The sequence below is a fragment of the Styela clava genome, chromosome 9 (assembly GCF_964204865.1).
Source record: "Styela clava chromosome 9, kaStyClav1.hap1.2, whole genome shotgun sequence".
NCBI lineage: Eukaryota > Metazoa > Chordata > Ascidiacea > Stolidobranchia > Styelidae > Styela > Styela clava.
Window position 1 is genome coordinate 18,184,374 of NC_135258.1, and position 25,777 is coordinate 18,210,150.

The following is a 25,777-nucleotide window of genomic DNA, read 5'->3' on the forward strand; positions in this document are numbered from 1 at the left end:
AAAGAGGCGTCTACAGCACAAAAGCAAAAGAAAGCTGTGATAAACCGTTGAAGTGTGTTGACCTGCAAAGATTGAAACGATATATAGGGTATAGAACGGTTCACAGGTATTTGGCGTCGCAATTAAAGTGAAAAATACTATGTATTCCATTGCCAAAATCATACTGTGACATCACAACAAGACAAGAAAAATAACTGTTTAAATATATATTGAGAACTCAGGTTAAATAGATCCAAACGCAATGTCTTTCGAAACATATCCCTGTGTCTTCTTTTGCTGTATATATGTGAAATTAGTGAATGGTACGAAACAAGAATTCGTATCGTCGAATAAAAAATTAATAAATCCCTAACTAATTGAGCATGTAAAATAAACACCTATAAAATCCAACAATTTTGGCATATCAACGACAACATATTACTACTCAAACTTTGCTCAACATCAGTTGAAGACGTTTTGGCAAGAGGCCCCATCAGCTAGCTGTTGAGTTTCTCACTAAATCGAAACCAAATTTGTTCAATACAGAATATCTGTGAAAATTTTGATTAGATATTTGATATAGATCATTTGACATAATTTATTACTGGGAAATATTGTAAATTTCATTCTCAAGAACCCCTTCTATCAATTCTGATTTCAACTCGGCACTTCAGCGTCATTGGTGAATTGTAATTGTGTTCAGAAGGTAGAAAGTTTTGACTTGGACATGCAATTCAAGACAATTAGCTATTTAATACAGGGATTCTTGAAATTTTGAGTACATGTAATGACCAAAGGAGGGATTCGCGTTACAATCAAGACCCACGTGCACATAATGATTACTCTTGCATACTGACTATTCGCGAGGGAACTAAAATAAACAACTAAATAGAATGAACTTACTTTATGACAGTTCTGATTTTTACAATATCGAGCATATACAGCTCCACATCGGTGCATTGAGTTGATTGTAGAGAAATAAGGATTGATTTAAAATCCCAATCTCCCTGTTAACCGTTTCACTTCTAGATAGTATTAGTCTATCATAGTATTAGTCTATCATACCATAGTATAGCCTTGTCAAAGATTAAGTGAAATGCTGTATAAAAATACTAATATACCACTAATTATTCTTTTTATTTAATCTCTAAAACTAAAATTATTGTATCCACACAATTTATGCTCTCATCATAGCTAGCTAGTCAATACAACTAATGATAAAACATGACTAACTTCTACGTTTAGATATTTTCAAGAGTAAAATGGAGTTTGGTTAAGATTTATGATAGAAGTAATATTGAAACATTTGAAATTACTGATCGACGATAAAAGCGATAATTTTTCTTTTTGCTCACAGAAAAACAATCTTCAAAAATGCCTCGAAGTAAGTAATTTTCTTTTTATTTATTTATTATATTTATTAGTTTATAGTTTTGCCACTGAATAGAAACAGTAGTGTGTGATTTGGCGGAGTTTGAAACTAGATGAGATGATATTGGGACTGGAAAATATTAACAATTGCTAAAATACTGTTAACTTTAAAACAAAACACTGTTAATTAATGTAATATCTAAATGAATTTTTCCCTAAATTTGACTATTCGATACAGCCAAAATGTAAACAATAAAGAATATTGACGAAATCGAAATGTAATACCTTGGGGCATTGTACGGCGGTGGCTAAACACCGCCAGTATCACCAAACCGGTTCTTCAGTCTAAATTCATATAGCCACAAATATGCTGTTTTATGACCATTTTGTGCTCGTAAAAACAGAATAACATTTTTTCAAAGTCTACTTGGAACTGAATTTATAGATACCATATTTGGCTTGTTACTAGTCAAAGATTATTTAACAAATGTATTTCAGTAAATCATTATAAAAGTGAATCGCACGAAACCTTTCTCCGCTAGCTCTGGCATTCAATCGCACAGTTGTCAGCCAATATTCGACTGTGCGATTTTATGCTGTAACCCGATACTCCCAAGTTCTAACCGTCATGTTAGTCTTTTGCGAATTAGAAATTGATTACATTTATTTATTTCAAGTGTATTGCATGGGAACGTCGGTTGACATTCCAGAAAATGGCAAAATCTGTCCAAGACTACCGACCAATATGGTTCCAAGTGGAACAAAATGTGAAATAGTCTGCGACTCCGGAACACCAAGCGTGGAATTCATCAAATGTGAAGTTGATGGATGGAGTATAAAAGAGGTCGGATGCAGTGGTATGTATAACTTGATTCAAACTTTGTTTCTTTGCGCTTTTATGACTGTGTATGAGAATCTGCAAATCCATGTATAACGATAACAGAAAGTTTTTTGCAAGTTCAGAGAACATTTTGTCTGTGGGGATAACTTTTACTAGAACGAAAGTTTTTAGACTAAAGCATTTGATTTGAAATATTTTTGCAAAAAAGAAATTGGAAAAACATCACCAAAAAGTTTCTTGTTTACGTTGGAATAGGTAAATTTCAACAGAGGCTCAACTTGCTTTTTGAGCCGCTGCCATTGCAAATACGAGAATTCCGCTTAGGTTCTACTTCATTTACAAGTATGCCATGAGAATAATAGAATTATTATGCAAATAGCTAATACATTTGTTGTGTCGTTTGGTGTGTGGCGATGAAAATAACAGTCTTTTTTCGACAGACAGGTAAATTTTCTTACATCGATTTGTGTTATTCGATTGACACAGATTTATCTCAATTTTTCTGCTCTGAATTACAATCTAAAAAACAATATGAGAATATGAGAAATTCCTTATCCATTTTATGAAAGCTGATGATTTACTAAACCTATATAGCACGATGCTATATACTTTACTTATTTTTCCTTTCAATCTCTAATAAAATGTGTAGTGCTGCACTCACACTGAAATGCGTTTAACTTTCAATATTGAATAAACTACGCCTTGCCATATTTTTGAATTTATTTTAATATGTTTCATATCTTTTTCTAGTAACATCTACCGGGTTGATTGTCGGTCTTCTGGTTGGTGGTTTTATAGTAGTTTGTATTCTTGCCTATTTGTACGCTCGAATGAAGATGAAAAAAAAGCAAAAATTGCAAGGCAAAAATGCCAAAAATCAACCGGTTAGCAGGGCTGCAAAAATTGCTGCAAGAAATGATATGATGGTAACAGGAGTTGTGACACGCGATGCAGTAAAGGCCGGTATAGCTCCACAGCAACCAAGAAAATCCCAAGGCAAACTGGTCACCGGATCACCAGAAGGAAATGAATATCGTCATCCCTCAAGCTCAAGTCAAAATATGTCGAGTCCTCCAGTGAGTAATTTTACGTTAATTATGTTATATATAATAATAATAATAAAGTAATATTCTTTAAGTAGTGCAAGAGCCAAACTGCGTTTTTTTGACATCAACGTAAAAGTTGTACCCATTTTTCTTTGCTCACAAAGCAGTCAATTTTAATTGTTGCCGTGTAATTATCAAATTGAATGACATCGCCATAACCCTGAGCCAGTGTGAAACGTTAGATATTTACATCGCTTTTCTGAAGTCAATGTTTAAAGCAGTTATATGAAATACATATATGATTCAACGCCAGTTTTTGATATTTTTCCTTCCACCTAGTCTTATCAATCCAATGATCTAAATGATGAAACTCGCTCTGGCAAAAGTCGAAGATCGAGAAACTCAAGCACTGATCAGCAGCCAACACAGCACCAACATCCTCGCAAGCATAGAAGTTACTACGATGAATATACTGAAGAAGTGGATTTGGGGTATCATGAAGATACACCAGCAGCCGTAATGGACGGACAATTCCACTCAATACAAAACACAGGCCCAATGTACCCTGACTATTACGGACCTGGCTCTGCACCTCCCCATCAGCATGGCTACAGCGCTATGGACCATAATTACTACAGGCAGGAAGTCGGAGCTTACCCTGATAGGTACCTAGATACCGGTGTAGATAATACGGCATATGCCCCCCACCACCAGAAACCGTATCATTTACCTGTATGATGATATGTCCCGGAGAAACAATCCCATTTTCGTACTAACATGGTACAGAAGGCGATAACTGCTCCCTGGTCTCCAGCGTTTGTTCATTAGTTGTTGTTCAGCAACCCACAATATGCAATAAATTCATCTATTTCCAAATTCCATAGAATGACCTTATTATTTTGTAAAATACTGAGGTAATTGTAAGTCATGTCATTTTCTAGCAGCACCGTGTTGTAGTCTATAACTTTGCTGGGTTTTTTTTCTAATTTTTCGCCTTATATATATAGACGGCTTAAATTTGTGTTAAATTTACTGGATAATTGAATTTCACACGCCTATATATTCTACAGGAATATGCCTTATACAAAGTTTCTAGAATTCATTAATATGTACATCGACGATTTTTTCGATATACTATTTTTGTAAATACCGAATATTTTTGCCATTTTCTTTCAAAAATCACAAATATGAATAAAGTTATCTAAAACAAGTTGCTTCTCGTATTTCAGTGAATGAGCTTGTTTTTGCCTGGAAAATATATCCTGGGGCGACATCTTGTAATCCTGAATCAAATTTGGAGAAAGTCGTATTCAATTTTGGAGTACTTAGATTAAGTAGATCAGATACCCGCTGTTTCGATGATTTTCTTGAAGAATCAGAAACTTGAGTCTTAAGTTTGGTAACAATAGCCTACACTTCATCCACAGATCCCTATCAAAATGTACGTAGAAGAAGCCAGTAAATACACAATGGTGTGGCGGTTTACTGATTTAAATCACGATAGAATGCTATTTGTCCCAACCACAAGTATCGTCTTTTTAGAGCAGTGTTTCTTAACCTGGGTTCGGTTGAACCTTACGCTGAGTCATATATCGTATCTATAATTCTGTGAAACAAGGAGCAATCGCTTTTGTCCGCATTTGAATGCGGTTTGAAGTTTGAGAAACGAATAACATCTTTCGATTTTCCAAAGTTGCAATTTCGCTTTTATCAGCTTTTCGCTTTTTTCCCCGCATAACTCGAACAACAAAAATTAGTGATAATCACTGTTCTAGAGCATAATTTTCATACCTTTATTATAGTTATCTGTTTTAGTGGTTACAAAATTGTTCAAATTCGACTAAAGCCGTGCTCGGGAAAACCGATAGTCTGCCACCAGTGGTTAAACCGCTGGACTATGTTGGCATTTGAGATCGTAGGTTGATAATCTAGACCAGGGCTACTCAACTATTTTCACCAAAGGTCCGTTTACGAAACTTCAAAATTACTGAGGTCCGGACATTACTGAAAATATATTTCATCAAATAAACGAAACTTCAAATTCAATATTAATTTAAATACAAGAGCAATGAATGGCTCGCAAATATGGACACAAATATCGCACATCGGTACCAGTACGACAAACTGTATAGCTGTGTATTTAAATTGTATCAAAATCATTTAAAACTATAAAACGATGCATATGCTGCTAAAATAAACAAGCAAACGCGGTCCAAATTTTATGGTCGAAAGGTCCGGATTCGGACCGCGGTCCGCCAGTTGAGTAGCCCTGATCTAGACTAGATTCTAGACCAGAAATGGGCAAAGTAGGGCCCGCGGGCCAAATCCGTCTCGTTGGATAATTCAATCTGGCCAGCCTGATGCTGCCACAACCAAACTGAAATTTTTATGTTTTAGCTAAAAAATAGCTCAAGGAATTTGTTGAGATTGCGATTTAATTTAGTTTTGGCACTATGCTTATTGTTTTCCACCTTTACTTTATAACACTGTAAATATTGTTCATAAAATGCGTCACACTTACATGGCCCACCAGACTAAGTGGGCAAAATCTTTGGCCCCTGGTTCAAAAACCTTGCCCACCCCTGGTCTAGACCTAGAGTTCCTCCCAAGAGGGTGTATTGAACTCTGTGTGTGTGCAGGCTATAGGCTTGCACGTAATTGACAAAAATCAATTCCGTAATTACGGCAAAATCAATTACGTAATAACCCCGTAATTGCAATATTTTTTCACGCATTTAAACCTATCATAACAACCAATTGAATCCACTTCTTTTCCGAATGGGACATCGAAGTTGGGTTTGCATATTCATGGCAGTACTACACGCCGGCGGCAAATGTTAAAGACAAGATCAAGGAGTGAATTCAAATTAATTTTATTCTGATTTTTATCTTTTGTGTTAGCTTTGGTTTTCCTTTATCACCTTCGCAAATTAACCGTCCCATTTTTATGCGATCAATTTTATCATTACCGACACTGGTATACGGATATTTATGGAAACGATAGTTTTTTAAAATCGTCTTTCGTACTGAATAAAAATTACGGGTTTCTAATTTATTAACCAACGACGAGAGTATTCTCTCGTTTGATTATACTTGCGATTTCCTCGCGACGAAGACTTGTTTTTGCAGCGTTTTCTGCATTATCCGACATTACTGCCTTGTTAGCATTTTATAATAATAATTATTGATGTCGACTTATTGACGATATTCCGATTACCATGCTTCATTTTACATTTAATCATTTCGCGGACTGAATGTTTATAACGTTATTTGCGATAAATTTAGATCAAATATTATTTATTTGCGTATAATTTAAATATCGAACTTATATGATATACCTTCTCCGAAAATACAAAGTTATATCGCAAAACAATGCATTTTGTGACATTTATTTTACACTCACGACATTTATTTGCTAACTCAAGCCGGCGTTCCTATCGGCCAAGATTGACACAAGTTTGGTCGAGTGCCGGTGGTATCCACGTCGACGATAAATCAAAATAAGTTGCCGCATTTGGTAAGACAGTTAATCATATATGGCCAAAATATTGCGAGGAATTGTGAAAAACATCATGAGCAAGGCCAAGTCCGGACTGATATATAACGATAAAACCGTTAACAGAACATCAAGATTTTGTAATAGAAAATGGATCTCGCACAGAATAAACACACTGGCTCATATTTGATTATATATGATAGCAGTTAAATTTTTAGCGGTCCGCGAGGAATCCTTCGTTTTGTTGTTTCTCTGCCATCTCAATCGCTTTACCGATGCCGAAAAGACGAAGTTGCGTTGGTTCATTACGTAATCTATCTTTTGTCGTCATATTGCTATTTGATAAGCGCGACATTAATTATCACGGCGTTGTATTGGCGCGAGTGATCAATCGCTCTTTTCGCTATATTTGGTTCCAGTTCGTCGCGAAAGCTCTTCGTTAAATTTCACAAGATCGTCGTGTTGAAAGGTTATGGATATTTTTCTGTTTATACCCCAAGTCTGAAATAAAACAGCCAAAAACAGTATGATATTCCATGTTCATATATCAAGTGTTGATATTAACAATAAAGAATGGTTAAGCATTGCTAATCCACGCTTGGTGGGGAATTCCCACTATTTAAACGCGTGACTATAAAATAGAATAAAATAGAAACGGAACATATATACCATAAGTAACGGAAAACTGGAACAAGTAAATAATAAATAAAAGTAAAATGGATACAAATGTTTGATAGACCTTATTTGATAGATTGATCTCCTGCGTTCATTAGTCATTTCACCCGAAGAAGTTGAAACCGGGCGTGTTAGCGTCCATCGGTCTTAACACAATTCTTCCCCCCATCTACGGTTATTATGTACATTGGCCATGGCCATGGCCATGCTAGATAAGATGCGAGAGAAGTTGAAACCAGGTGTGTTGGCGTCAATCGGTCTCAACGCAATTCTATCCCTTATCTACGGTTAAGTTGCGGGAGAAGTTGAAACCAGGTGTGTTGGCGTCAAACGGCCCTACTCAGTTCTTCCCCCTTAACTACGTTAATAATTTACATTGGCCATGCCAGATAAGTTGATAATAGGTTAGTAAATGGCAACGCGTCATGCCTTCCTTCACCTACGTAACGAGAGAGAAAAGGGAGAAAACGGCTGCGAATACCGGAACTCTAACTTCTTCTACTTGTTGAGCTTTCATTTTTCGCAATCGACGAAATTGACTGCTTTGAAGAAAGCTCGTTTCAATGCAATAATTACGACTTTACGTAATTCGTAACTTTCCTTCCGTAACTCCAAATAATTACGTAATTCCGTAAATCCGTAAATTACGTGCAAGCCTAGCAGGCTATGCCTTACCGAAAAGATTCTGATCTCTTTACCAGTAAGTAACCTTAACCAACAGGCACATAGCACTTCAGCCTTGCTCTAGTGCAGTGGTCGGTATTTATGTACTTGCGGGTTAAATATACAGATTTTCGGTAGCGCGCGGGCCGCAATATTTCCGCCTTCGAACAATCGTTACATTGAACTTCAAATTATGGCGCTTTCGTACCTTCTATTGCTGCGGTAAAATCCTGCAACAATGAGTGTGTATGTGGCGTTTTTTAATACAATATCCAACAATACATTGTTTTTATTTATCTATTATCAATGTAAAGGATTATGTTTTTCTGGCAACTTGCCCGCGGTACGTCGTTCAAATGACGATCTGACCAGCGAGCAACAAATTTATTTCAAGTGTAATGCATTTTAGATAAAGCCGCTCACAGCAATATGTGATTCCGAACGTGTACATTACACGTTTTACCAGTGGCGGCGAGTGGTCATTTTGACAACCGGGGCAAGCTACTGCGGGACCAAGTCACCCCCATCTACGGGGACAGGATGAGCGCTGTAAGTTCTCCCATCATTTTATGAGTATAAAAACCATTCCATCGGTAACAACCAATCGGCAAAAGCGACAATTTTTAACGATAAGAAAGTGTCCTTAAAACCGGTCCAAGTCAAGGGATTAATAAATATAGACATAGTTTATTTTGAAACCTCTTTCAAAAGGAAAGGCAATATTTACCCAGATAAATACAATGACATATTAACAGAAACGTCGGGAAAGCAGACAAAACCTAAAATAAGGTTTAAAACGTTACTATGAAGAAAGGAAAGGTAATGCAAAGATAAGGACATGCGCTCACTCATAGATAGGTCGCTCACTCATAGATATATATGCTGCTAGACTTCTACTGCTTGAACATATAGGCAACACGCCGCGGTTTCTTGGAAGCAAAATGCTCAATAACGCGCTGATTAAAGTCATGCATCCCAGAAAAAACGTCTCTGTGAATGGATAAAACAGCCAAGGAATTTAATCTATCTTGCTTCATTGTGTTTCTGAGATACGTTTTAATACGCTTCAGCGTGCTGAATGTTCGCTCTGCGTCGGCGGATGAAATAGGCGTCGTCGAAATGATGTCCAGAAATTTTGCAGACGCCGCAAAGGTAGTTACTAGAGTGTTATCTATGAGGAACCCATAGAGCGCGCAAGTTGATGTGATGTTCAAAAAAGTTTGATTGGTGTATATACATCGCAATTCATTTTCCAATTTACCCACGTTTATCATGGGGTAAAATTTGGAGACAGTAGCCAACAAATGGATGGGGAATTGACGTGCAAATTTTGAAAAATTTTTGGGGTTCATCAAAGAGAACGCGGCAAGGTGTTCAGTGCGCAGACGATCGCCTATTTGATTCACCAGAATGTCACAGTATTCCTTTGCAGACAAAATCAGACGCTGCGTTGTTTGCCCGCAGCGTAAAGAAGCACTCCATGTGTCGTCGTATTTTATTGTTTCCCGGATACGAGATACAGCATCGCAGAAGTCTGAAATACACGACTGCACAGACGCTCCATCCATTAGCCTTGACTGCAATGCGCCGTATAATACATCCACGTGATAGAATATTGTGGAGAAAAAAGCGAGAAAAAATGAAAACTCACCATCTTCTAGCAGACGCTTTAGACCTGCCGCCTCCCTCACAGAGCGTTCGTCCCAAACCGGAGAGCTCTGAATGCCATTGAAACACTCAATGAGCTCAGACCTAATTTCGGACACGCCCTGCACCACGCGTGATTGGAAGTTCCAACGTGTTGGTGCACAAGCTGGGAGACGGCGGCTACATATCTGGCGAAGGAGGTCAGAGCGCTTCGGCGAAACGGAAAAAAATGAAGAAAACCCCGAAACATTTGCAAAAAATATACGGACGAGAGGGGTATCAAGACACATATTTTTAATAACGAGGTTAAATTGGTGTGCATAACAATGTAAAAAATGCGCATGAGGAAAATCTTCTTTTATATAAACTTGAACATCATGTTTCGACCCACTCATGACTGCCGCGCCGTCATAAGTTTGAGCTATCAATTTTGACTTCGCGTTGTAAGGCTGTAACACTTCTTTCAGTACAGCCGATATCCCGCAAGCCGTGCGATCAACGATTGGTACAAAGCTGTGAAATCTCTCGGTAGGTTTACCATCTTTCACAAAGCGAAAAATCACAGCCAGTTGGGAAACGCACGTGATGTCAGTTGTCTCGTCAGACTGAATCGAAAGGAACTGGCAATTCTCAATTTCCAGAGCCAAATGTTGTAAATAAATTTTATACATTGAGTCGAGCAAATCATTTTGGATATCCTTAGATGTCCCTTTCGAAACAGTTGCGGCATCAAGATGATCTCTCAATACTGTATCTAGGGATGCGGTGTATTCCACCATATCCAAAATACCCCTCTATTAGAAGAGCCAGCCCGTTCATCGTGCCCACGGAGGGACAGCTAGTGACAACCAATGAACTTCAAAACATCTATCAATCGACCGAGAACATGGCGGTTTTTCTCGACGCTTTGGTTGTGCCGACGAATAGAAACCGCGCGTCCTTCATCCAACTGTGCTGCAATATTAACATTTCCGAATGTTCGGTATTTTACTGCATTGTCCAGATGCTCCATAGAAGATTGATGATCCCTGGCACGCTCGGAAAGATGTTTAAGATCTCTAAAACCAAATTTACACCAACGTGAGTCACGGGCGGTAGCAAAAAGTAGGCAATAAAAACAAAAAAGTGCATTTTTGTCCTCGCTGTAACACAACCATTCGTGTTTTTTATACCAAGTTTCTGCGCAGAATGTACGCCGACGCTTTCCTCCGTCATGGGATTGTTTCAGTGAACAATTTTTTGGTTGATAAGGCCCAAGACGTTGTTCCTCTAATTTTTGTTCCAGCGGCAGCTGCGAAAACGGAGTGCGAAGTAGTGCATCAACCTTATTCATTATGAGGTCTAAGGCTAAGAAATGCGAAGCCGGAAAGAAGTGAGGAGCTCAAAAGGAATGTGGAAAATCGAAAGCAAATGGACTAAAGGTCTCTAACTGATTCAAATAGCGAAACAAGCGACAAAAACGAAGGCGAGGAAACTATCATCTCTTCAAGCAACCAACGAACGAGAAGGAATGCGTGAATACGTCAACACGTTGTTGTAAGAGACGTCGGCATTGTGTCGTCATAATTTCGGGGCTAGCCCCGATGATTTAGTAAAAGAAACAGAAAACAAACGAGACAAACGCGGCGAGTGGAAGATAAAAGAGAGAATGCGATATACAATGAGCAACCGGGGCTAAATCGGCGCCGCCCCGTCGACGTTCGGCGAAGGCTTTGCGAGCGAAAAATGAACCATGTCGGGAGAATATGGCTAGTGTAGACAGTCTGTGCAACCGATATTGAGGTATTTTTCGAATATTTTTTATTATACCGAAAAAACAACCGGGGCATTGCCCCGGTTGGCCCTAATGACGAGCCGCCACTGCGTTTTACACTGTCGCATAGATCAGCTGTGGCGCATCCCTGGAGTTCACGGTCGAATTTTCGATGACACGTTTCGTAAGGAGTATAACATTGAATCCCTTACTAATTGCAATGCTGACTGGGCATATCGAGCAAATTGGTTTTAAAATGAGCAAAAAAGAAAAATAATTTTTCGTCCAAGCACTTTGAAATGCTCGCCCGTCGTCGCGAACCTCCCTCCGTTTCCCAGATATTTTTAAATTTGAAAAATTAAAATCAACTCGAACGACATACAACTGGCGCTACTTATTACAAAACAAACGCCGTACAGCAACATTTGTTACCACATAAATTCGTGTAGTAATTTTTGCTTTATGTGTTAAATGTCGGGTCGTTCGAGGGCCGCAACAAATTTGTCTCGCGGGCCGCAGTTTGCCGACCCTTGCTCTAGCGGAAAACACATGGCAAATCAACAAAACACCCTGACAAATGCAGCGCAATAAATCAAAATACAACTAAAAATATATTTTTTACCAAACACCTCCGTATTTTTCGTGACAGTTTTTTGTGGTACAGTTTGTGATTTTAGCTATAACTAATATCTCCTTTAAATAAATGATACGATATGGTGTGCTTTACATATTAGAAATTTATTTTTCTCAAAGTGCAAAACCAAAGATACAGTGTGAGCATTTCCGTAATGGAATATGTGGAAAAGTAAAGTATTTTACAATCTCTGGTAAAGTTTTGTGTCGAAAAGGTTAGAATGGATTCGAGAGAAGTATTGTAGAAGTATTCGAGATTTGCATTCTTTATCTAAATGGTTCTTGAAAGATTGAATTTCGTTCAGTGGCACTTGGAAGAACAAATTTGGATCTATATCAACTCAAACGGACGACTGAAAAAATTAGGTGGTGATTTGGAATCATCGCCCAACACAGTGGCAAGTGCGCGATTCGTCAGTCGCTCAAAATCATCAGATGCTGCATATGGTAAAAATAAGAAAACGATTATATAAAGTAAGTATTACGTCCAAAGGACCTGTTCATCAAATAATGGTGTTAGGTATTTTGCGCACAGTACGATTTTCAAACTAACAGGTAAGTTGAGTAAACTCGCTTATTTACACATCCTGAGCCTGGTCGTAGTCTACGCTGAATCGGAAACGATTATATATATGAACTATTTTCAAAAATAAAACTATCTACGGGTAGAACCACATAAAACAAAACGTGTGGATATATAAATATCGAAAATACGACCTTGTCTAAGAATTAAGATTAACACCCAGTGATATGTTTGGTATTTCGACGAATCACGAAAATAAACGTCTACTACCTGGAGATCTTGAATCATGTGGTAGAATATGCCTTTCAAACATGTTTGGACTATTTCTATATTTCCTTTCGTGTGGATTAAAATCCGTAACGTTTCTTGAATTTCCTTCGCCATTATATTGACGAAAGTCAAATTTTTCTAGTGTGGAATGAGATTCTTCTGAAGTATCGCGGTCAACGTTCCTGGCCTTTGCTGTATTAGGAAACAATCTGGAAAAGTATGTTTTAAAATTCATTCTATAAAACTGAAGCGATGTACATTTATGCAGATACAATAACAAATCCATGGTTGTAAATCGGAACTATATTGATGTTTACTATATTGTTGCTGTTACTGTTATTGTCTATATTGTTGCAACTATATTGATGTCTCAGGCAAGATTCGAGGCTTGATTAGTAAAATGGTCAATCGAAAAAGCCTTCGATACCCCTGGTGCAACAAATTGTGTGGGCCATCTGTTCTTAGCTGGTTAAATCCATTCAGTGTGGCGAGTTGTGTCTAAAGATCTAGCAACGCGTCATACAGTCAAGACATTAGACCCGGCTACTGTACGTCCTTTAACGACACGATGTTTTGATTGAAAAGTCATTATTTAATTTATGCTGCTTCGAGAAACTTTGTTGACATTTGAGCTAATAAAAGCCGAGTTTATTTCTATGTTAGCTTCAGCACATCCAGTTCAAACGAGGTAATATAACAGTTTATCGAATGAGTACAGGTTTAATTAAAAACAAACCAGGATAAAGTAAAATCAATATATACCCTGACCAATTCCTAATATTATACTCAATATAATAGAGAATATACCCCAATTGGTAATCACAGTGCTGATCATCGTTTTCATTCATTATGTCTGCAAACTGCTTACTGAAGCGTCGCAGATGAATCGCCGAATCAAAATTCCTAAAGCGTTCATCCGAATGCTGGTATCGGGAGGCTGGAGAAGCGACTTCCGTTATGTCGGGACTTTGCTGTACGTCATTTCTTGCTGCATAAATTCATTGAAAACAAAAATTGTCACAAAATGTTAATCATTGGCGTCATTAGGACATTTTTGTAATAACATGGTAAATCCTGTTCATTTTATATAAGCAGCCATTCTAAAGGCATTACCTTACCATACTATAAACATGTTAATATTTTTGATATACGGCAACTATCAACTACTACTCCTTCCTTCCACAATTATTCTCGTATTTCGCGATCCAGTTATCAAAAAATTGACATTTTAGCGAATCAATACATATTTAAATGATATCCACTTGCCCCAATATTCTCTCAAAACGGGTACAGCGATGTCAAAAAAATCAGCCACAGCCACAGGCTTGTTCAATATCATAAGGTGAGATAAATAAATGAATTACTTACTACAACCTCGTTCCCTGTCAAAACATGTTACTGCCGCGCCCATAACAAACATGTCATCAGAACCACGAATGGAACAACTTGGGGTCGTCGTTTGATGAGAATGAATCATTTCATTTGAAACAGAAGCGGAATCGTCGTCTGACTCCGACTTATGTTGCAGTTGAAACATATTCCTGAGAAAGTTGGACCGATCTGTCATGGTCCTGAAACGTATTATTTTTAGTTCAATAACATTTTTAATGAGCTCATGAATAAATGCAAATAAAAGAGAGTGCAGGATGTCACTAGCTACTGATATATTAGGATAGGATTTACATATTTACCCCCGGGGAGAGGAAAGCCGATAAGACGGCTTATCGATATGGCGAACACGGCCTCTCGTCCGGTTAACATTCCAAGTCGGGTATGGGTTAGTTATATTGGAAGCATGGACCTGGTGGTGGAGGAAGCCGCAACCGACCAGCGGTTACGTGAACCACCCAACGACGGCGAGGAGCCCAGCAATCCTCTCGCACATAACCATCCCTGCATGGGATTCGAACCTGCGAACCCGCGCAGAGTAATTGGAGGTGCGGTGGCGAGCGTATTCCTAACGCTTAGCCCGTTGAGCCATACCGCCGCGCCCTATCTTACGACGTGCAGTGAATTACTATTGTTTGTAAGGACTGGAATCTTTCCGGTTCGGCATTGCTTACCCAATTTATTACACCCTGCCCAGTTTAGAGCAATTTCGTGATTTAATTCGAATAATTTAGTCGGATGGGGGTCTGCATAAAATATTCCAAATGGGACATAAAATCATGATTTATTTTTAAACGTCAACGCTTGAATTAAACATTAATAACTTAAAGCTAACATCAGACATTTGCTTACGTTACGGATGTACAGATAGACGTGATCTGTTGCGGATCGAGTCCATCAGCAAGAAAATTAAATGCATTTAATATTTCTTCGTTCGTATCATCGGCTGAATTTTCGTTGGCCGTATTCGATTCCTCTGAATCACTACTGCTGCTGCTATCGACCAAATTTTCTTGGCAATATAGCATATTGTCTTTGTGTTGTGTTGGAAAAGACGAATAACGTGATGATGATTCTGAAATAAATATCAAATTTCAATTACGGGAAAATATGTTCGATCGAGCGTGCTGTCAGTTTCTCATCTTGGCTGATTTTTCGGACGAATGTCCGCATTATTTGAAAGATCAAGTAATAATTGTAATAAGAGCTCTCTACTCATCCCTAAAAGATAATATGTACTGTGGAAATCAAAATAATGAAAACAAACAAAATCGACAAAATTAACGACAGGAATACCTCCACATTTTCTAGAAGATAACTTCAATTCAGAGACTTCACTATTAACTGATTCCTGTGAGTGCCGGTCTTGATTTTGGGATTCGGGGTCAGAGAACACAGCACCAAGAATATGTTGAAATTTTTCATCTCGTTTACCACACTCGTCGTGCCCAGGTTTGCATTTCTGTACTAAAAAAGTAGAAAATATCGATTTGTTATATAAAGAGCCACGCCCTTGAAAAACATATTGAAGGCCATACTTGAGACTCCGAATGTGTACTAATCTAGTCTGAGAAAAAATTCAAATACTCGCCGGTCGGATATATTCTAACAAAAATAGTCGTTACAATTTAACGATGAATAGCAAAATATTAACATATTAACACCGCTGTGTGCGATACGATTATGTTGTAAGTGTAAACGAAATCCCAATTTGATATAGATTGTAAAAAAAGGTATATCTATTTTCATTCCTTCTTAAGATATTCATGAATTACACCACAGATAGGCATAAAACTTAAATTATATATATAAACACTGGGAATGTGACATGTTACAAAAAAGACAAGGGATCGTTCGCGTATAAATACTTGTTGGCGTGAAATATCGAATCTGCTTATGTGCCCTCACCCCTAGTTTATATAACAATTAGGGCTGGGAGTTTCAGGGAAAACACTTTAACCGTTAACCGGGTAAAATTAACCGGTTAACCGCCGCGTGACGTTTGACGTGATAATTTATATTTTCAGCTTGTTACGTCACAATGCTTATAAAGCAATTTCGCCTGTTCTTATCCCGGTGTCGCTTACTAAAATTATTCACGAATCGAGATAGTTTCATGATTGCTCTGCTGCAAGAGATAGGCAACGTGATTCGGGCGTGTGGAAGTATTTTAGAAAACCCGATTCCGTTGTTTAACGTCATTTATGTGACAAATTATCAGTGTTCGATGTGCAAATTTTACTTCGAGATATATATCATATAATAGTCCAGCGGATAAAAGGTAAAATCATGCACTTTTGGAAGCAAGCATGAAACTTGGCACACATGTACAGTAGCATCCCCTGATCAATTTTGGATATGGTGCCATCCGAGAAAATACCTCGTTGCCATGGAAACGAGGCATCATACGTATTGCTATTTAAGTGAAATGAACATTACTTTATAAAAGGATATTTTCATATCCTTTTCAAAGTGAACCGATGTGTATATAAGAAGTGAAGAATATGATCAGATGTGCATTTTGACAATTTTCCTTGATAACAGAATACCTGGTTACCATGGAAACGAGGTATCATTATCGACCAAACACGATTATTTGTCGCACAACCTGTATTTTCTGTTATTGTCATGAATCACAAATTAATTAAGCTACATTCACTTTCAAAATGTAATTCCTTTTGTGCTCAATCAACTGACATCGCCAATGGTATACTTTTAAACTCATAGCCACGTAAAGCTGGTGAAAATATAAAATATATATCTCATAGCTGACGGTTATTGTTATCTTGGAGCTATCATATCGTCATCATATATATTAATAAAGATAAATTCATTCTCTTAACTCTGGCACGGAGTATATCAGCCAGATAAAAACAGAAAACTTGCATTATATTTCAGCTCAAACTCGGCTGGAATCGTTGAATATATCTATATCTAACGTCCCCGTATGTGAGTGCTACATTAAAAAATAAATAGAAAAACGATTGAAATATTCATATTTTCCAAAAATACATTCCACAAAGACTCCCCAATAACTAGTGGGGGCGATTTCACTATTTAGATATATACTCCTGCACTTTTGGATGCAATCATGAAACTTGGCACACATGTACAGTAGCATCCCCTGATCAATTTTGCAATGTCAGTCGTTATTTCCGCAATCCCCATCACAGAAACATAGTGGTGTACATGCTAAATCAGCACGGAAACATTTGCAGCGAGCAGCACAACCTTTCTTGCGGCCACAACAAATCAGCTCTGTGCAAATTTTTGCTGCTTCAGGGATAGTCATCCATCTTGGTAAAAATTTGTCTCCTACTTTTTCCCATCCCCTTCTCTGTGCATCAGGTAAATTTTGTGAAACCTCTGTTGCTTTGCTCCAAATAAACACACCTTGGAAGATTGCTCTATGTATGTGTTCCAACAGAGAATTTGATGTAGAGGGGATGTTCTCTGGCATTTTCCCTATCTTTGTAAACGGATGATGTCGTAGCTCATTAACCTGAAGGGAAATAAAATAATTATCCGAGAGGAAAGCTTCTGCTTCTGAAGTTTGTTCAATATCCAACGAGTCTAACCTAGCTGGCACATGTCGATAGATAAAGGTCGAAATGTTGTCGATTCTAGTCATCAATTAGGATTCACCCGTATTACTGAAATTGCAGTACCATGGAAAGAGTCAGTAGTTGTTGCCGATGAAGGGTTGTGGTCTATATTTTATATTATCCACAGCCATTGTCGTATAGACATTCTTGTGGAGAGATGATGGGCAAACTATTTTTGTGGCTTCAAACTGATCAGATAGCAGGTTGCCAAGATCTGCAGAGACATTTAGTACCCTGTCATAAGACACTGAAATTCCAAGATCAAATAACGTGTCCACGAGTCCTCTCTTTGTCGTTCGCGTGTGGATCAGTGCCCCAATATACAAGGGTAATGGGCAATGGCGTTTCCAAACTGTTTTGATGCCTCACAAAACTTGAATTCTGCTTTCTGCTTTTAACACAATTGAACTTAACTAATTGGGCGATTGTTAAAGTGGCTTGGTTACTTTCCCTTCCTGATGCTGATGCTTGATTCTTTATGCTTGAGCCTTCCAGAATCCTCCTTACTAATGCATTCAAAGATTCAAGAATTGATTTACTTTGACAATCAGGCTCAAACGAACCTTGAAAATAGTATTGGTGATCTAAGATGTCTGTTCTGACAATATCCGCAGCTCTCATTAGGCCCATTGCATCAGAATCGTGGTCCTGGAATAGGTTATCAGATAGAAGGTCACTAATGTCCTCATCAAAAGATAGAAGCACGTCTCTACCCTTGGAAATCGCACAAAGGCTAGGAATTTGTGTGATCAACCTATGTTTCAAACGAGTTGCATGCACTTGTTGGCCTGAATCAGCTCCTAACTGTGCCAACCTTACAGAGTAGTCTCTAACAAGACTTGAAAGCTTATGAACCTTAATTTCTCCTTTGTCCCTAGAATCTTCTAGGTATGAAATGAGCTCAGCAAGAGCAATGCTATGTGCCATGGTATGATCGTCACATTGTTTACTCTGTCTTCTCATTTTATCCCTTGCATGGTTGTACAAGTTTGACAAACAATTCTTGTGGTATTTTGCCTAAACTGCAATGAGATCCCCTGAATTCAACTTGGTGATTAGTTTATCATCTTCCAGGACCAAAGCAGCAGATCGGACACGGCTGTCTAATCCAAACGTGGATGAAGATCTTAAAACCTCTGTGGATGCTTTCTCCTCACAGAAAAAGGACAAATTTTCTTTTTTTGACATGCCAGGCATATTTTCCACTGATAACCGTGTGGTTTTTTCTCATTTTCTGCATGACTATCTTTTCCGTCTTCTGTACATTTTCTCTTCTTTACTCTTTGCAGCTTTGTTTTATTGTATTGGTCTCTACAAGACTTATGCCAGCAGGCGTTCTTTATGCAAAGAGTGTTTACAGTACCTGTGCCATCATCAAGTCTTTCCAGGCTATCTAGTAGAGGGAGCTGCCCTAATTTTTCAAATTCGTGTATATCTTCTACTAGTGTTCTATATCCGGCACCATTATCTTTTCGTTTCGAAAGAGCAGGGCATCGTACATTCACTGAATTATCTTGGCAGAACAAACATTTCTTCTAGTCGATCAAGCTAGACGCTGGCACATTTGGCACCATAATTGGTATCAAAATAAGAGCCTATAGCCATCAAGAACCTGCAACAAAATGGCTAAAAATTGTGTTTGGTCGACAACGATACCTCGTTTCCATGGTAACCAGGTATTCTGTTATCAAGGGTAATTGTCAAAATGCACTTCTGATCATATTCTTTACTTCCTAAATACACCTCAGTTTACTTATCTTGGAAATATTCTTTTCTAAAGTAATGTCTCTTACACTTGGATAGCAATACGGATGATGCCTCGTTTCCATGGCAACGAGGTATTTTCATGGATGGCACCATATCCAAAATTAATCAGAATATGCTATTGTACATGTGTGCCAAGTTTCATGCTTGCTTCCAAAAGTGCACAATTCCATTATTTTATCCGCTGGACTATAAAGAAAAACGGCTTCAACTGCGCACTTGTTGTATGACATTGAATATCCGATTTTGCAATGAAATCTTGAACAATATATTTCGAAATCGACCGAAAACTGATTCTGAATTCATCATTGTCAAATTTCCATAATCAGCAATCTTGGTACTTCCATTATTTTTCACATTTATTGAGTCCTTACCCACACAGTTGGTAATATTTTTTTGAATTAAATGCCACAAGAGATAAATTTGCGATGACGTAATCATATTTGAAGAAATTGTACGGTATGAAGATGATTTGTACCTGAGATGTCAGTTAACGGTTAAAATAAATCGTAACCATTAACCATCTGAAATCGGTTAACCGGTTAACTGGTTAACCATTCCCAGCCCTAATAACAATATATCAGTAAAAGACGAAAAATATGCTAACAAGGATGCAATTGTAAATTCAACAGAAACCGTTCAGTTAAAAATCGACAAAAAAACGCAAGTATAGGATCGGAAATATAAGATGTGGGTGGTGTTCCTGGCGATCAGAATTATGCCACATTCACACAAATGCATTATATTGACACCCGTCTATTGTTACACAAGCTCAAAACGTAATCTCTAATGTATAGTTTTCAAAGGGTTCGATTGATACACACAATTCTCGAAAATGTAGAAAATTTGGAATGGTCACTATGGGTTTTAATGTTATTTAACTCATTTGTGTTATTGGTATGTTGAATACAATGTAACTAGGCTATTCTAATCTGGTGATGAAGATTCACCAGCGACAAGCTTTTTGCCGCGCTATGTGGCGAGAAGATTGATGACGTATTTCCGGCCTTAGGACGAGATTTGAGAATAATAGTGTTCTTCAAGCTTTCTTTGTGTGTGCATTTCTGATTTCAATCAATATAGTGTGTGCTTATTTTACCTCTGAAGGAGTTCAGTTGATTTACTTCACCAAAGTACGTTTAATACCGGGGAATAACGCGCAGATTATATGACCACCTTTCCCCTATTCTATGACTTCCCAAAGTGTAACGTAAATATAAAAACCTTCAATGGTAAATAGATAAGACATCTAGAATCAAACCTTCACTAGAACTGTCAATAGCTTTTCTGTCAAATTTTGCTGCATCCAGCATCGGGCTACGTTCGCTTCTTATCGCTAAACTTTTCCAATCTTTGTCTGATTTACGACGACGCTTTTTGCGCTGAAATATCATAAAGGAGTGAATTTTACGAGAGATTTCAAAGCAATATTAGTCAACCTATAAATATGTTGGCCAGATTCCCAGCGAATTACAAGTCTGTCATTAATTTATTAGTATAAAAGTCAAACATATAAGAAGTATATACAAAACCAATCAACTATTAAGTTTAGCAAAATAGTATTCATTATATACTTACTGATATTTCCGATCTTCCAGCATCGTCGTTCAATAGCTCTCTCACGCCAGGTGAATGGGAGTGACGCCTGAATTTCTTCAATGTCACTTCTGTATTGTTTACACAAGACCTTGATTTAAACTTCGGTTGCTTAGTCATCATTTTTATCTAAGTCATTTATCCTACAAGTAACATTACTTGTTTGGGTTTTGTTAGCTTAGATTAGTTTTTGCAAGCGCTTTGCATTTGGAAAATTACTATGATGATGGTCATGTAAATTCATTTCCATTAAACAAAAATACACTACCTGACTGTTTTGGTATCTGTGGTCTAAAACTATAATCTCAAAAACGAAAAGATCATTCCATGCTAACAATGAACTTGCGACAGCGTTTAACACGAGCTCAGCGTTTTCTACGAGCTAATTAATACGCAATTTTCGACACCAAAAACTTACTGTCAGATTAAACCTAATTAGATACATATAGGGATGGGCAATTCAGAATATCGAATGCGGATGATCGAAACGGATTTGCCAACAGGATTGAGTTTCGGCCAACGTGCAATACTTTTGATATTTCTAGTAATAATTTATTGACAGACGGCCGGCCGGCGTTATTCTTGGCAAGCACGTAGACTCTCGTTTTGTCGCTCGTGATACACACACAGACTTGCGCCAACATCTAACATAATAATCGAAGCGCGAGATATTCAAGAATTACGACGTGAAACGCTGATTCGCGAAAAGTGAGGGAGAGGACGCTTTTTGCGTTGCTCAGCTCTATTATCGAGATTACATGTCAATTAATCGTTAGCGGTGGATATTGAATTTCTGGAATTATGAAATTTTGTGATTACTATTGCAACAATTCTTAAGTGCACCATGTTTATTACGCTATTAAATAAATTCTTGTGACGTTACAGTTCTCGAAAAAATATATAAGTGCACATAAAAGTATTCGCAAAGAGTTTGAAATCGGACAATTGGAATCGCGTTGTCTAGCGATATAGGTACAGTATACCGCAGAGACATTTCCCCTCAAAGTGATGCATTACCGCATTACAAAAAAACTTATTGCAATTTAGAGTATTCTAGCCTGGAAAGTATCACAACTGAAGTGACAGGATTATCCCAGTTTGGTCCTATTACAGCATTCCAAATACTAAAGGCTTACGAGCTAGCATTCAAAATAAACGTAATTACATGGCTACCGATCTCGATAAAAAATCAAACGGGTCTACTTTAGTACTATATACTCTAAATCGTGGCTGATCAAATTAATCCTGATAAAGGATTCGGACGTACTGGCATAGCATGAACCGGCTTAGTCTAACCTACCGGTATTTTTTCGGGCTGCTTTTCGAGTATCACAGAAAATTAAAACTCCTCCAAAGTCTTACAACTCAGTTAAGCATATTCAATCATAACTAAAAACTAATAATAAATCAAACTAGAAACGACGACGTGGTTACCGGTCAACACTTCGAATTGTTCTAACTCCTGTACCTGACATAAATTAGCATCCGTAATGTTGTTGTTACGTCACCATGCAAGCGTCAAATGAACCAGGAAATCAATGACATGACCTGTACTTCGTGTAAATTTTGAGATAGACCAATGGATTGTTTTCAAGACAGATAACTTGAATTTTGATCTTTCCATCAAAGAATGTTTTATGGGATTTGACGACATTCCTGAAAAACAATTTATCAATTGTGTATTATTGACTGCCCGCTTTTTTATATATAGATGTCGGATCCAGAAACGAAAACCCATTTTTTGCTATTAAATTACAGTACATGTTACTGTTTTTCTTCCCTTATTTGCTAATTGATTGTACTTATATAGTATATACATAAAATATATACATAGCATGAACCGGCTTAGTCTAACCTACCGGTATTTTTTCGGGCTGCTTTTCGAGTATCACAGAAAATTAAAATTCCTCCAAAGTCTTACAACTCAGTTAAGCATATTCAATCATAACTAAAAACTAATAATAAATCAAACTAGAAACGACGACGTGGTTACCGGTCAACACTTCGAATTGTTCTAACTCCTGTACCTGACATAAATTAGCATCCGTGATGTTGTTGTTACGTCACCATGCAAGCGTCAAATGAACCAGGAAATCAATGACATGACCTGTACTTCGTGTAAATTTTGAGATAGACCAATGGATTGTTTTCAAGACAGATAACTTGAATTTTGATCTTTCCATCAAAGAATGTTTTATGGGATTTGACGACATTCCTGAAAAACAATTTATCAATTGTGTATTATTGACTGCCCGCTTTTTTATATATAGATGTCGGATCCAGAAACGAAAACCAATTTTTTGCTATTAAATTACAGTACATGTTACTGTTTTTCTTCCCTTATTTGCTAATTGATTGTACTTATATAGTATATACATAAAATGTGACATTTTCCTGTTTTCTTATAACATTAAAAATATATATATATATATATATATATAAGTGCGGTGAAGCTTCTTGATTTATTAGCATATTTATGAATGGCTGGCGGTTTTTGTTGATTTTTCGTCATTTTCAAACTGCGTGCGGAACGCCAACTCACTCACTTTAAGTTTTTTGGTTACCAATCTTGCACGCATCCGTCGCGCCGCCATTCCGAATCTTTGCAGTGTTAGGGAAAACTGGTACCCAACGCTGGTATTTGGGCCAGAGTGTTACTGTGAATACCAACGTCTTTGTAGCACCCTGGACCACATCGCGTAGGTTGGGCTATGGTCCCTGTGGCCGAAAATGGTGTACCAATGGCACCTTTGCAACATTAGCAAATACTGGCACCCATAGGTAGAAGCCATGTTGTCTTCCTGCTGTTCTCGAACTAGCGTTTCCGTAGTTGAGCCCCTTTGTGCTTTTGCAAAATCCTAGCGGTACCCACAATTAGAGACAAATACGGAAAACTGTATATATACTACGTTGAGCTATCGGCGCAGGTTGAACAGCCCGGCTTGCATGCCAGTTCCCTATGCTAAAATTCCGACGTTAACATATTTGTAACTGATAGTCTATCTGCAATAAATGCTAACTATGACGTTTATTAGGGTGACCCTATTTCCAAACCCCAAATAGGGGACACATTCGGTAGAACCATGTTTTACCCGTGCCTGATATATATACATTATATATCTACTAAATATCTAGGCTTAAATATTGAAGTGACAATAGACGATGTGACGACAATGCAATATTGCATTTTTGTCTTGTCAACGTGCAACTGTAAGCTAATCTTGCCTTTATTCACCTCAGAAACGAAAGTATCGTATCTGCAAGTAGTGCACTCCGCTTCGCTATTAGTTTTATCTTTTCTGAGGCATGGATATTTCTGCTTTAACCCTTGGGTAAAATGGGTTTTTACTGGGTCTACTGACAAAATTTCCTGCCAAAATCGAAACTTCGCTAAGTTGCGAAATACAATGAAATGACGTAAAAAAACCAGAATATTGGTCGGAGACCGAAGACTTATCGATCGATTCATGTGCTCTTACTCCATAGTGACACCGTGTGTCCCGTCACTAATTAATCAATAATTCGCTAATTATACGACATTATTCATCCAATCAATAGACTTCTGGTCCGAGATATGATGAATGTACATGCAGAATTTGGAGCAGATTTAACCTCGCTTTCGTGAGATATCGCGTGTATCTAACAGACAAACAGACAAATACCTATCAACAGATTTACCGATCAAGATCGATAAGTAATAATTGCAGAACAACACGATTTTTCGTGATAAACGGATATGCATAACAAGTATGCATATATCCTAGGGCAGTGCTTCTATTGTTCGCAGCAGCCATCTTTTGTTGTATAAAAGTTGCATTTTGGAGATTCGAAAGATGATATGATACGATACCTCAAAAATATTGGTAGCTGAAGTCATTCGTGTCCAATACTTCAAACTGCATCCGAATGCGGAATAGAGCGTTTTTTTTCACGGATTTTCGCCAAAAGTGACATAGCCTACATTATGAACTAGCACCATTTTGATATGAGTTTTAATGAAATGTACTGAATTCAAGATGTAACGGTCATTGACATGTCCAATAGAACATATATATATCTACGCGAATCTACGCCCGGTTGAGCCATTTCACGAGTTGTTTAAACGTGTAAGATTGTATATCTTCGTTGGACTATCGTAATTTTGATATTTTTTCTTAATTAGTAAGTTGGGTACTAGAAAGATTTTATTATATATAACTGGGGTGGGCACACCCCGGCTCGCGAGCCGCATGCGGCTCGCCAGACTTTTTGTGCGGCTCTTCTCGCTAACATAAATTATTATCCAAATTTTAACTAAGAGAAAAACTTTAATGTAAACTCTTTTAATTTATTGAAAGTCGTAAAGAAGTTTTCGTCAATGATTTAGACAAATTATGTTTTAGTAGGAAAATCGCTGTAGCGTTGAATTTAAGTCAGTCAAGTCAGCAAATCCTTCGTCACAATATGCAATGTTTATTGATGCGTCGGCGGTATTGCAGCTTAATTGCGGTTAGTTATTCTAAGTTACTGTGCGATATGTCCTCAAT

At 37.7% G+C, this 25,777-nt stretch overlaps 2 protein-coding genes across 3 annotated transcripts; one reads left to right on the top strand and one right to left on the bottom strand.

Annotated features, from left to right (window-relative positions):
- Window positions 1-1,205: 1,205 nt before the first annotated feature.
- LOC120339113 (uncharacterized) lies at window positions 1,206-4,447 on the top strand. The gene is made up of 4 exons (XM_039407189.2): window positions 1,206-1,363; window positions 2,028-2,207; window positions 2,942-3,267; window positions 3,577-4,447. The coding sequence occupies exons 1-4, from the start codon at window positions 1,354-1,356 to the stop codon at window positions 3,973-3,975; spliced, it is 915 nt and encodes a 304-aa protein (XP_039263123.1). The 5' UTR covers window positions 1,206-1,353; the 3' UTR covers window positions 3,976-4,447.
- Window positions 4,448-12,197: 7,750 nt separating this feature from the next.
- Window positions 12,198-22,758, bottom strand: LOC120339095 (uncharacterized). Of its 2 annotated transcripts, none has more exons than XM_039407162.2 (8): window positions 21,234-22,758; window positions 20,917-21,037; window positions 15,583-15,753; window positions 15,139-15,361; window positions 14,266-14,468; window positions 13,705-13,885; window positions 12,898-13,106; window positions 12,198-12,542 (listed from the first exon to the last, which is right to left on the bottom strand). In XM_039407162.2, exons 1-8 carry the CDS (start codon window positions 21,372-21,374, stop codon window positions 12,436-12,438), a joined length of 1,356 nt encoding a protein of 451 aa, XP_039263096.2. In that variant the 5' UTR covers window positions 21,375-22,758; the 3' UTR covers window positions 12,198-12,435. The 2 variants fall into 2 exon arrangements, with proteins under 2 accessions (XP_039263096.2, XP_077972400.1); XM_078116274.1 differs by having other exon boundaries at window positions 15,583-15,748; window positions 21,234-21,374.
- Between the last annotated feature and the right edge of the window lie 3,019 nt (window positions 22,759-25,777).

Excerpts from the sequence above, each read along its gene's own strand:
- LOC120339095 (XM_039407162.2), bottom strand. The coding sequence starts at position 21,374 with ATGATGACTAAGCAACCGAAGTTTAAATCAAGGTCTTGTGTAAACAAT. Across the intron at positions 15,754-20,916 it reads TATTGACAGTTCTAGTGAAG|TACAGAAATGCAAACCTGGG; the intron begins GTTTGATTCTAG and ends CTACTTTTTTAG. Across the intron at positions 12,543-12,897 it reads ACATGATTCAAGATCTCCAG|CATCTGATGATTTTGAGCGA; the intron begins GTAGTAGACGTT and ends TACCATATGCAG.
- LOC120339113 (XM_039407189.2), top strand. Across the intron at positions 2,208-2,941 it reads AAAAGAGGTCGGATGCAGTG|TAACATCTACCGGGTTGATT; the intron begins GTATGTATAACT and ends ATCTTTTTCTAG. Across the intron at positions 3,268-3,576 it reads AAAATATGTCGAGTCCTCCA|TCTTATCAATCCAATGATCT; the intron begins GTGAGTAATTTT and ends CCTTCCACCTAG.